Source organism: Myotis myotis, unplaced genomic scaffold (genome assembly GCF_014108235.1).
Source record: "Myotis myotis isolate mMyoMyo1 unplaced genomic scaffold, mMyoMyo1.p scaffold_m19_p_2, whole genome shotgun sequence".
NCBI classification, from domain to species: domain Eukaryota; kingdom Metazoa; phylum Chordata; class Mammalia; order Chiroptera; family Vespertilionidae; genus Myotis; species Myotis myotis.
Genome location: NW_023416324.1, coordinates 178090863 through 178104645, shown reverse-complemented (window position 1 = coordinate 178104645; position 13783 = coordinate 178090863). Strand labels below are relative to the sequence as shown.

The 13783-nt window shown below is 40.9% G+C and overlaps 1 protein-coding gene across 4 annotated transcripts in view; it reads right to left on the bottom strand.

Annotated features, from left to right (window-relative positions):
• The window catches only part of PEX5L (peroxisomal biogenesis factor 5 like), a 232876-nt gene extending 223201 nt beyond the window's left edge, over positions 1 to 9675 (bottom strand). For all 4 annotated transcript variants that reach the window (XM_036352041.1, XM_036352043.1, XM_036352042.1 and 1 more), the window contains exon 1: positions 9219 to 9675. In XM_036352041.1, the coding sequence (XP_036207934.1) occupies positions 9219 to 9239 (21 nt within the window). In that variant the 5' untranslated portion in view covers positions 9240 to 9675. The remainder of the gene's footprint in view (positions 1 to 9218) is intronic.
• Between the last annotated feature and the right edge of the window lie 4108 nt (positions 9676 to 13783).

The window sequence follows — 13783 nt, the reverse complement described above, 5'->3', positions numbered from 1 at the left end:
ATTCCAAATCACTTGAGAGTATGATACACACACTATGCCCCTTACCCCCTTCACACTGCAGTATGCATTTCCAATGAACAAGAATATCCTCTTACGTAGCCACAGCTAGTTATTACATTCAGGAAATACAACACTAATGCTAATCTAACCTCCAATCCACATTTAAGTTCCAGTTGTGCCAGGGGTTTCCTTCATAACGATTTTCTTTCCTATTCTGAGATCCAGTCCAGGATCAGGTACTGCATTTAGCTGTCATGTCTCTTTAGTCTTTTAATTTGTAAACATCTCAGTTCTTTCTTGTTTAACATGACACTGATATTCTTGAGAAACAGAATCTGCCAGTTTTCTAGAGTAAACCTCCTTTTGGGTTTCTCTGAGCTGTTCTCATGATTAGACTCAGGTTGTGCATTCTCGGAAGCATATGACACGAGTGATGCTGTGTCCTTCTCAGGGCACCACACCCAGAGATGGACGCCCAGATGGTCACCTTATTGGTGATAGGATGTTGTCCAATGTCCCCACTGAATAGTTACTATTTTTTCTTTTGTAATTTATACTAGTATGTGTGATATTTTGATGTCATATAAATATCCTATTTCTCCTCAAAATGCCCCTTCCTCAGATTTAGCGTTCATTGATTATTCTCACTTGAATCAATTTTTACTATGATTTCAAAATGGCGACTCTTCTATCTTCATCATTCCTTCTATGCTTATTAATTGTCTAACTATACTTTTAATAAACCATCTTTTTTTGTTTAAGTGAATTACAGTTAAGAACCCCTGATTGATTTACTTGTATTTTTAGGTAGCTAGTTCCAAGGACCTACAAAATCAGTTCACTCAAATGGTCAATCTAGTCAGTCCCAGGAGAGACAGTGGGGAACACCTTCAGGAAAAGAAATAATCCAACTTTTCATGGGGCCTCATTTAACTTTTAAAACACTTACAGATTAGACTTTCTTCCACTGTTAGCCAGACGACTACCAAAACTGAATACATGAAATATCAAATCGTCATACTAAAACTGAAAAGCAGAAAAATAACAACTTTTATGACTAAATGCCAAACCCCTGGACATTTGGAAACATCTTGTAGTTTATTATAATGTTCACTTTCACTTAGTATTTTACTGTAATAAACATCAAAAGAAAGAATAACAGTGTAATGTGTGTACATAGCACACTGGAGTAAGGCAACTTTCATTCCCATCCTAGCTCTGCTAACTAACCTATGGGAGACTTCTTGAGCAAGTCTCTTACTATCATGAACCTCAGTTTTCTAATCTGTGAAATGATATACTTGAACAAAACATTTTCAAGAGTCCTTCAAACTCAGGATTCAATGACCTCAAGATTGAATACTAGTGCAATTGTTAGAGACAAAAGGAACTGTTAATGTAGAACATTGTAATGAGCACATTTGCCTTTTTCCTAATGAGCACATTTGGATCCAAGATTATTCTGGTATAAAGACCTAACACCTGTGAGATAATTCCCAAGTTATTTGGAGAATAGAAACATCAGAACAATTTAGAGAACAATTTAGTCTAAATATGTTAAAGTAACCTTAGGTTGTCTGAGTAGATGTCTGTCCCAAGAGAGAAAGAATCTCAAAGTGCTTGACATTGGTCAGGAAGACACATCGTGAGCAATGTGTCTTGTTCAGAGGGGCTATACATTTTATGGAGCCAGTAAAACATCAGAAATGTCATTATGAGAAACGGTTGCCTGAACTAGGGTGTTTATCATAGAGAAGAAAAGATTTAATGGGATGAGGACATGAAAGTTCTCTAAATATTTGAAGGTTTGTTTTATTCAGGTGGAACATAATAGCTTCGTTGTGTTTTCCAAATGAAAAAACTACAAACAATTGAGTGGAGGTTATGGTGTCAATATAAGGAAGACATTTTATTCAAACATGTTGTGATAGCTGCTCTTGCCATCTCCTCTGACAGGGACTCACATGCCTCTGTGATAGCAGAAAGCTACCCCCAAATCAAGGCTTTTGCTAAGTTCTCAGTGCAATAGATCTGACCCTGTCCTCTACGTAGACATTTTCAGGCCAGTGCTTCTCAAACGTTAATGTGCATACAAATCACTGGATATCCTGAACTACTCAGCTTCTGATTTGGTAGGTGAGGGGTGGGACTTGAGATTCTGCATTCCCAACAAGCCTCTAGGTGGTTCACGTGCACATAATCACCTGCCCAATCAGATGGCACGTCACTACATGATCAAAGGATACCACCCAGGAGAAGCATGTCACAGTGAACACCCATGTGAAAGGAACTAAAAAGATGTTTTGCTGCTCTAGCAGCCCCATCTTCTCATCATGTTTAAATGTTTTCTTCTTTCCCATTTCCTCAAAGAGGTTCCATATTTTCTGACCTTTTACTATTTTGATCACTCTGTGTGATGGTACCAGCACACCTCTGTCTGATGCGCAGCCATATACTTTCAGGTAACTGGGGAATATCCCCCCAAGGATATGTTGCATTTTGCTTATTTCAGGTCACTACTTCACTTGACTACAGCCTCTTTTGGTAGGATGCACAGCCATGTACACACAAACACACATGCCATCCATGGTACTACCTTCCACTGGACTTCATATGATGGTCTTGGAACAGAGGTCTGTGTGTGCAGGGACACTCTGCTCTGCTCTGCTCAGCCATGGGCTCCCTTCTTCACTCTAGGTCTCTTTCATCTCCAAGTAAGCAACTCACAACAGTGGGAAGTGGGTGCTGGGCCCAGGGTCTTCTTATTGTCACTGTCTTGAGGAAACGCATTACCTCACACTGATTTAGTACCAGTTTTATCCCTCAAGGCTACACTGAACAATTCTATCCCCTTCCTGCGTAATAGCTCCTCAGATATTTATGTAGAGTCATCATGGTGTCCTTGAGTCTTTACTTTCCAAGTCAAACATCCCCAGTTCCTTCAATCATTACTCACAGGAAATGGTTCCGAATTCCTCCACCATACCAGTTGCTTTAAAAACCACAAACTTTTAAAGAGGGTTTGTAGGAGTGGGAATGTGGTAGCTCCCTAGGTAGATTTAGGCATCACAATCCTCCCTTGGAATATCCATGATTCATAGGTCACCATATGGCGTTCTGTTTGGGATAAAAAGTTTTCTCCACACCAAGTCCCACTTGCGGGGTTGGTCTGGTGTTTCTGAAGTCTCTACGCATAAGCAGGGGCTTTGCAGAGTTGTACATGCAGCTGCCATGCAAACTCTCCCCCTTGGCTCAGTTTCACCCCAACGCAGAGCGGCTGGCAGGGTTCTATGTGCTTCTTGTCAATGAAATGGTGCATAAGCAGCCTCTTCCTATCTAAATGAGCTCATTAGTTTTCATCTGTGAAATTTCTAACAGTGATTGTCTAAAAATAAATATGTAAGGATGATCGATTTAGTAAAATCTCACATGGAGAATAACAATGATCGTTTATATAATGGGGTTTTCACAGAAGAACTAGTATATATTTACTAGTAAGGATCAGTAAAAATGATTTTATGGGGCAATGTAATGATTTTATTGGCAGTGTGTTATATTATATGCTGAGCTGAACAATCAGCAATGGTTTTGATATTTAACCAACAGGTTATTAACTATCTTTCTGTTATATTCTATATAACATAATAATTTATAAGCTATAAAAAGCTTTCTTAACAGCCCGGGGAAAGAAGTCTCCCATTTGGTACTCTTGCTAAAGGGGATGCACAGGTGAAGAACAGTGGAATTGGGCGAGTTGGAGATAAAGGAAAGGGTCCTGAAAAAAAATGAAATCCCCCACTCATAGCGCTCTGTTCTCTCATCCCTGCGTTACATGCTACAGTTCAAGATGACTTTTCCTCATATAAATTTGAATTATGAAAAGGCGATACATGTTTCAGAAACTTGGCAACTGCATTTTCTCTACCAGTTTATTTGAAATTACATCATGTTTAGATGTCTCAAAACATTTCATCAGTCTCGGGGCTTTTAATAAGGAAACATTAGGCTAAGGTTTGCCTTCACAATTACTGCAAGAAATGCACACTGGTAATTCCATAAAAGTTATCAAGAAGTTAATTCTAGAATATAAAACCTTTAAACAGCTCTCGTGTATGCCCATGCTGGCAACATGCGATCTCAATGAAAAGTGTAAAAAAGCAGACTGCCAGATGTTTTGACTACATGATGCATCACATCGTAATGTTTCCTAGGTTGGAAGTGGTACTACTAGAGATTCAGGATTTTTAAATCAACAAGTTCTGTTTTAACCTTTTCTTATTCTTTACTTTAAAAATGTTTTATAGTCAACACATTCATATGCTGAAAAATTTTATTCAAACACATATTTTTAGGAAGGATGTTTATAAACCATAAACAAAATCTAGGAAGAACATATTGTGTTTCTTGCAGTAAATGTTTAATGCAAACTGTTGGCTGGTATGGCTGAGGAATAAAAATTTCAGGCTAATCAAATATTCTGCAATATTATACCATAAGTATTATAATTTTTACGTGTTAGAAGCTCAATATTACACTTATACTAGGCACGATTTGCTTATAAATATACTAGAGGCCCAGTGCACGACATTTGTGCCCGGCCTGCACCCTTTAGCAGTCCAGGAGCCCTTGGGGGATGTCCGACATCCTTGGGGGCAGTCAGACATCCTTAGTGCTGCTGTGGAGGTGGGAGAGGCTCCTGCCACCACTGCTGCACTCGCCGGCTGTCAGCCTGGCTTGTGGCTCAGCGGTGTTCCCCCTGTGGGAGCGCACTGACCACCAGGGGGCAGCTTCTGCATTGAGCATCTTCCCCCTGGTGGTCAGTGTGTGTCATAGCGACCAGTCATTGTGCCATTTAGTCGATTTGCATATTACCCCTTTATTATATAGGCTAGAAAGGCACTTCAGTATCTTGCTGAAGCTAGTGTCATGAATTTCCTTCAATAGAGTTCTAGTTAATAATTCAGGCAATGAATTTATTGTATCAATGCTCATTATCACTCATAGGAACACTTTGGGGCGGAGGGCAGGTGCCACTTGAGTTGGGGGGAGAAGGGAAGGTAGCAGTTCCTGTGACCAAAACAACACAACCAACTCAACCCCCCACCATGCCCCAAACCAATTTTCTCTGAAAGTGCAAATACATTGTGAGGTGTGTATGTGCTGTACTGGTATAAATTATGTCTATGCCAGCAAAGGGTTAATAAAGAAATGACACAGGATAGAAAATGGTGGCATCAAAGGGGAAAAACGAATCTGTTAGAGAAGTGGAGGGACCCGTGTTAAACACTGTCTATTTCACAGTTTTGCTGAGGATCCCAATTATGACAAACTGCTGTCACAGATGTTGAAAACAACATTCTATAATCTTACCTTACATTGGCTTCTGTGTTCGTTGTTTCCAGTGAACCCACATGAATTCCAAATGGCCAGATCTAATGCATTAACATGATTTGTGTAACCCAAGCCATTCTCCTTCATGAAGATTTTTTTTAAGCTTAATCAAAGTCATAAATAAAGACAAACACAAAACCCCTTTGGAGGGTAGACACATAAAATGACTACTTGTAGACGTGTTAATAATCTTACAGTTTTGTCACTTAAATTTTCTTTAGTCTTTTTATCTGTGAAAGCAGAGGGTGTGGAATGATTCTCGGCTGGCTGGAATAAGTCAAAAAAGCCTGTTTTGAATGCTTATAAAAAAAAGATCAGTTATACTTAAAAACATGTTTTTGTTTGTCTTCTGAAGTAACTATTTTTAAATAGAAAACATGACTGTGGATGCTTTATTAACAATAAAAAAAACCTTAGTTTAAAATTGAAATTATATTGCTCTGTAATTCCAGAAAAAAAAGTTTGATTAAAGAAATATACTGAGCCAAATACCTATTTTGCTTTAATTGGCAGTGTTAACTCATGCACACATTCAAGTAAGCATCACAGCACATAGAATACGGAGATATGGGAGGGATTCAGACCACAGATTATCTATTAGGAATAGAGAGTTTGGTCAGCATTGATGCTAAGTATATACAATCATTGTTGGCCCCTTGGTCAAGGGGGGGGGGGAGTAAATCTAAAACAGACACTAAAGAATCAACCTTTGCTTAAGTTGCTAGGGTGATGAATTCCCCTTGGAAGTAATTGGTGAGGCAACTGGAAAACAGCACAGCTCTAGGGCCCTGCTCCTAACAAATAAACCTGCGACATTTACTATGAAACCAAGGAGTATATGGTACTGTGCTATGCTCTGTTTATCTCAACTTTTATCTTCCAATGTGCTAACAAAGTGTGTTTAAAAGTTTGTGGTGTCTAAAATAAATTCTGTTATTTACAGTAAAATGGATGAATTGACCATATGTATAATAATTAAAAGACCTTATTTACAAAATCATTAAGTTACAAAAACAAAGGCACTACAGGAGTTTTAAATTGGACTACTTTTTTTTTTAAAGTATATTTTTATTGATTTCAGAGAAGAAGGGAGAGGGAGAAAGAGTTAGAAACATCAATGATGAGAGAGAATCATTGGTTGGCTGCCTCCTGCATGCCCCACACTGGGGATCGAGCCCACAACATGGGCATGTGCCCTGACCTGGGCAGGTACCCTGCCCAGGAATCAAACCATGACCTCCTGGTTCATAACTCCATGCTCAACCACTGAGCCACACCGGCTAGGCTGGACTACTTCTTAAGGCTTCATGTGAACACTTCCTCCACTCCAGGCTCTCTATTTACAAAGAACTTTACTTTAAATTCTCTTGGATGCAAAAAAGAGAAGAACTAGAAGGTATAGCAAATGATGGTAAATATTTTCTAGTTCACTCCTGTTTTAAGGTTTCAGTCAAGAAACACTAATATTTCAAACAAACTCCAAAGTTGACAGAAATGTTGGTAAACCTGCTCATTCTGGTCTGCCTCAACAAACCTGTATTTGTATTTTTAATAACAAATCCTTTGGAGTGTTTGGGCTGTATTTCTTCTTCCTTGCGATTAGAGTCAGGTACACAGGAAGATGATGCTATCTCTGATAAAAACATATTCTTTTCTTTTTTTAATTAAAAATGTTAATGTTGACGTTATTGCAGATTATTTATTTTGTTTACAGGGTAAATACTATTCTTTGGGGAAGCTAATGGGGTTCTAAAATGTAAGCAAATGACTAAATTATGAATTAGGTTGTAATAGGCATTATCTTTTTTAGGGGGAGGGGAAATTCCCTCTCAGATGATCATATCATTTAATAGCTACTTAGAGGGTTTATTTTAAAATTAATGGTCAATAATAAGTAGAAAAATTATTGTCCTCTGAAATTTTGGCAAGCATATTGATTACAGTCTTTATTTAGAAGCATTTTCAAGTTAAGCTTGGCAGCAAAGATTTGTGAGTTTTACTGCAAGCCATCATATTTGTTGTTACAGCAGTGCATAGGCAAAAAACAACAACACCCCACATTGAGTGAGGAGCATATGCAGAGTCTTACAATTTGTCTATTCTCTCAAAGTGAAATGAAACCCTTAGACATTGCTCTAAATAATTCAAGTTTCAATAGCATCCTTCCTTGAAACTGAGTTAAAATTGTTTGTGGGTTCTTGAATTAACCAGATTGTTGCTTCAATACTTCATTCACAAAAATGTATTTTCAAACAAACAAACAAAATGACATGGGAAGTTTTTGTAAATTGCCCGAGCAGTCAATTGTGAATTTTGTGTGAATGAGCAATTTTCTGAAGAATGACTCTGTTTATTAAATCTTCCTATTTTACTCTTATAGAGAAACTTTTTAGGGATAATAGCTAATATATAAAATTGCAAGTATCATTCTTGGGTGGAGGTGAAGCATAAAACTATAGTAATGATCTTTTGTTATTTTTTCAGCAGTCATTTTTTGAATGCTTCTTTATTACTAAACTTTCCAATTAGTGTAACTTTAATAAGAAATATATAGATGATATGTATTATATATATTTAGAAATACACTTTAGTCATTAATTATTGTCCATCAACTGTGATATAATCCCATGAATATTTGTAAAAACAGGAAGATGTCAATAATATGGGAAATGCTTTTGGAATTCTGGTAGTGCTGATTCAGAATTCTTACAAAACTTAGCCATATGCTACAATGTCATTTTATATAAAAGTAATTTCAAAATTACTTTTATATAAAAGTAGTCCAAAGGAATTTCCCCCAGCCTTGGAAATTAAATATTGGGTAGCACTAAGTCATGAATGCAACAACATATTTATCTATTATTTATCTATTTTCAATTGCTCTAAAAGATACAGAAGCAACATCCTCAGTATTCACACATGTTACACACCAGGGTGAAGGCACCACATATAGCGACTGTATTTGACCATCTTTGGAATGGAAAAGAAGCTCAAACATCAAACCTGATGACTAAAGCATTTAGAAAAAGCAAAAGAACTCAGTTCATACTTTAGGAAGCTGAGTTGGTATTTCATTCTCCCCACCCCCCAGCATACACCTGCCTTTATAAGGAAGAACCAGCCCTGTGAGTGGGAACTGGAGTCAAGGTTAAAGTAATCTTGCCCAAGAGAGTGGAGTGCATCGGGGAGAAAAAGCAGCTAGGCTCAAATGAGGATTAATAACCAAAGGCAGCACCTCCCCTGCAAAACATGAGCCTCCTGGACCTATGTTTGAAATTCATCCTCCTAAGTCATCCTGTGACTACAGGGATAAGTGACAATGTCCCATCAGTTGAAGGGAGAAATACACCACAAACCCTTTTTAAAAATATTACTTTAAAAAAACAATGAAAAGTGTGAAGTGTTCTAACTGTCAGGAACCCTTTGCAGACAGTAAAGGAAAAGCTTTGTCTTTCCTATTATTGTTTGCCCTTCAGTTGACATACATGCCCAGTTGCATCAATAGGATTACAACAGAAACACGGTCAGCTCCAGGTTTCCTCTGTGGGGTTCCTTGCTCTTGTTTAAAGAAACAGGCTCAGGGAATGCACAGAAAACAAACTTCCCCAATTGAAGTTCCGAGGTGGTCTTTCCTTCTCTTCTCCCACCCTCAGAAACATGTCTAGTTTTACCCATAGCCCCGGACAGCAATGTCACGGTCATCTCGCACCACTGCACTTGTTGAATTGTGTGAATGAAGGCAGCACTTGGCCACAGTCACTTGGTGAACCGCCTTGCTCTTCAATGAGCCCCCAAGATTTCTTTCCAGTTCCAAGGAAATGTCTTACCTGCATGTGTCCCTGGTACATTCTGCTTGGACTTCTTCAGGGCTTCCCGAGGCCGCCGGATGCTTTCCCCGTGTTTCCTCGCACGCCAGCAGAGGGGAGGAAAAGGCGTGCACACCGGGTTCGCACAGGGTGCCCCTGAGCCGGGGTGAGGCTCCAGGTAGCCCGCCCGAGGCCCTTGGCAGGCTGCGGGCTGCCGGGAGCTGTTCTCCGCTCGGGGTGCTGAAAGCGGACACCGGAGAGCGCGCGGAGCAGACGAGGAGCCGGGCGGCCACGCTCTCCCGCGGACCCGGGTCCTGTTCTCCGGCGTCTCTAAAACTCTCTCCTTCTCCACCGAACTCTTTCTCGCTTCCTGCCCGGCTGCCTCATGTCTCTCTCACTCTTCGCCGCGAGCCTCCTCCTCCCCAGCCCTGACGTGAGCGCCCACACCAGCCGCCGCCGCAGCTGCCGAGCGGGGCGCGCGCCGCCCTCCCGGCCGCTTGCCTGCCCAGAGGCTGCGGGCCGGGCACGCGCGCGCATCCCCCCGAGCCGCCAGAGGGCGGCGCGCACCGGCCCCCGCCCGCCGCGTGCTCGGGGATGAGCACACCGGGCAAAGTGCCCGCGGGTGGTGGTCGCGCTAGGCAGTCGGGTGTGGCGCCGGCTGCAGGGGGGCGGCCAGCTGCAAGAACAGTGGGATGATGCCAGAGGGAAGGGGGTGGGGGGAGAAGGGGGCCCCCATATATGGTGACAGGAGAAGATTTGACTTTGGGTGGTGGGCACGCGGTGCAATATATTGATCTTGAAACATCGAAACCCACACCTGAAACCTATATATTCATGTTGACCAATGTCACCCCAATAAATTTAATTTTAAAAGTGGGAGGAAAATGCATTGTTCCTCTGGGGGATCATCAATTCTGACTGAGCCGCCATTCTACAAACATAATGGGATGAACGTGGGGGCTTCTGAAGAGTTTACTTCTGATTTGACTCTCACAAGCGATCTCCGTGTCACTTGGTGAATAGGTCTCTCCCCACTCACCCCACCCCCAAGTCATCGCTGAGCACTCCACTATTTAAATCGCAAACCTCAGTCCTTAAAGGCCTTCCATGATTCTTCTCCCTAGCGCTTATCTAACACCCTGTATTTTTTTATATATTTGTTTTATTTATTGCCAGCCTCTGTTTATATATACACTGTATTTCCATGAGATCAGAGATATATTGGGGGACGAGTGTATCTATTTTACACAGATGTCTCACAGCACAGTATAATTTCTCTTGGCACATGGTTGGCACTCTAAATATTTGTTGAACAAGTGGGTCTTTACTATATAATGTAAAGGTAGAGTGCATTTAAATACAGTGGGGCCTTGACTTACGAGTTTAATTCGTTCCGTGACGGAGCTTGTAACTCAAATTACTTGTATATCAAATCAACAGTGAACGAGTGAGACACGTGATGCTGGGCTGATGTTGTGGCATTCACTGTGACATTCGCTCCGCCAACTAGCGGTGTGGTATCTGAAGCTGGCTCATATCCCGAATTTTAGCTCGCAACTCAAAGCAAAAAAATCGGCCGAGAGATGGCTCGTATCTCAAAAAACTCGTTAGTTCTGGACACTCGTAAGTCAAGGCCCCACTGTATGTCTATTACATTTCAAGAGTTTTTACATTAGTTTGATGTAGTCTTTACATTATAAATGTATATTCATACACATACACACAGCATGGGCTGGTGTATGTGTGTATACTGTGATTACCTAGTTTTGTTGGTAAAAAGAACTCCAATCTCACAACTGACCCCCAAATGATATACAGCATGACATAATCTCCCAGATACTGCACATAGCATGATATACTTTTCATAAAGTTAAAAAAATATGAACTCCCTAGGACTATAAAAATATACTTATGTATAACTATGTGAAAAGGAAAGCAATAGGACAATGAACATGGGATTTGGAATGTTGGGAACACTAGGTAAGGGGAGGCAGGGGAAATGGATGGGGAGGCATTTTATATGAAGGTGAATTGCCAATGCTTTAGTTATTATGTTCACCCACATGTATTAACCTATAAAATTACTATGTAACTAAATAAAACAGAGCCAGGCGTGGACTAGTAAGGAGAACATGAAATGCACCAAAGAAATATTTAATCCAATTCAATGCATCTGAGGTCTCAAAACAACTGACCAACCAACCAAACAAAATGATTAAGACTTATAGGCAGGAGACATGGATTCTTATTGAATCCACCAATAGTTAAACTTGGACAAGTTCCCTTACCCTCTCTAGACTTCATTTATTTTCATGTCTAATCCCTGATAAACTCATTATTTTATCCTGAAAACTGAAATATGTTAAGAAGCTCTATAAACTGTAAAGACCATCCAGTTCTTGTCTTTGATAGGACAGAGCACTGGAATAGGAGTCAGCACTACCTACATCACTGCATTCTTGGGCAAGTGTACTAATTCTCTGTTTCCTCAACTTTTGAAGTAAGGCAAATATCTGTTCAGCTTACAGCACAGGGCTGCTGAGGAATGAATGTATGCAAAGGAAGCTCTAAATCAGTGGTTCTCAACCTTGGCTGCACATTAGAATCACCTGGGAATCTTTTTAAAATCCTGATTTCTGGGCCTCATCCTCCGGAAATTCTGTTTCTTTGTTATGGGGTGGGGCCACAACATTAGTAACAAAGAAACAGAATTTCCAGAGGATGAGGCCTAGAAATCAGGATTTTAAAAAGATTCCCAGGTGATTCTAATGTGCAGCCAAGGTTGAGAACCACTGCTCTAAATAAACCACCATATATCAACAATGAGGTATCACCTCACACCTGTTAAGAATGACTATCATCAACAAATCAACAAATGACAAATGCTGGCAAGGATGTGGAGAAAAGGGATCCCTAGTACACTGGTGGTGGGAATGCAGACTGGCGCGGTCACTGTAGAAAACAGCATGGAGTTTCCTCAAAAAATTAAATATGGAACTCCCATTTGACCCCGTGATTCCACTTCTAGGAATATATCCTAAGAAGCCAGAAACACCAGTCAGAAAGAATATATGCCGCCTTATGTTTATAGCAGCACAATTTACAATAGCTATGATCTGAAAACATCCCAAGTGCCCTTCAGCAGATGAGTGGATAAAAAAGCTGTGGTACATTTACACAATGGAATACTACACAGCTATAAAAAAGAAGGACCTCACCATTTGCAACAGCATGGATGGACCTGGTGAGTATTATGCTAAGTGAAACAAGCCAGTCAGAGAAAGATAAGTATCACATGATCTTACTCAAATGTGGATTCTAATGAACAAAATAAACTGATGAATAAAATAGAACCGTAGACATAGAAGCATGGAACAGACTGATAAATTTCAGAGGCAAGGTGGAGGTGGGGGAACTTATATGCATACTAGAGGCCCAATGCATGACATTTGTGCACTAGGGGTGGAAGGGGGAAACGTCCCTCAGCCCGGCCTGCACCTTCTCACAGTCCAGGACCCCTCTTGCACTCCAGGACCCTGAGGGGTCCTTAGTGCTGTCACAGAGGCAGGAGAGGTTCCCACCTGGCTTCTTGCTCAGCAATGCTCCCCCTGTGGGAAGTGCACTGACCACCAGGGGGCAGCTCCTGCATTGAGCATCTGCCCCCTAGTGGTCAGTGCATGTCATAGCAACTGGTCGTTCTGCCGTTTGGTTGATTTGGATATTAGGGTTTTATTATATCGGATATGCATGACACATGGTCACAGACAATAAAGTGATGAAGGTCTGGAAGGGGTGGATACAGGGTGGAGGGAGTCAACAGGAAAAACACACACAAACAAACAAAGGGGCTGAAACCGGTTTGGCTCAGTGGATAGAGCGTCGGCTTGCGGACTGAAAGGTCCCAGGTTCGATTCCGGTCAAGGGCATGTACCTGGGTTGCGGGCACATCCCCAGTAGGAGATGTGCAGGAGGCAGCTGATCAATGTTTCTCTCTCATCGATGTTTCTAACTCTCTATCTCTCTCCCTTCCTCTCTGTAAAAAATCAATAAAGTATATTTTAAAAAAAAAGAAAAAAAAAGAAAGCCATGTTTAAAAACCAAACAAACAAACAAAGGGGACATCTGTAATACTTTAAACAGTAAAGATAAATTTTTTAAAAAACCACAAAAACCCCCACCATATATGAGTATGTAAATAGACTTTTTTCCAGCCCAGAAAAGATGAGTGATAATGATTTCCTGAGAAAGCTGTGCAAACTTAAGGGGCAGGGGCATCTTTATTATAATTGCTAGCATCTAATCTAATAAAAGACAATAAAGGTAATTAACCGTACCTTCACTATGCTTCCCATTGGCTAATCAGGGCGATATGCAAATTAACTGCCAAGGAAGATGGCGGTTAATTTGCATACATAGGCACAATGATGGGAGGCGAAAGGGGAAGGACGGTGATTGGAAACCCAGGTGGCAGGCAAGAGCCCGGAGGCCCTGGCCCTGGATTGGAGAACCGGGCCACCTTTACCCACCCCCCAGCTGGTGATTGGAGTAGCCGCGATGATCCCACAGCAGGCAAGGGCTACCTGCAG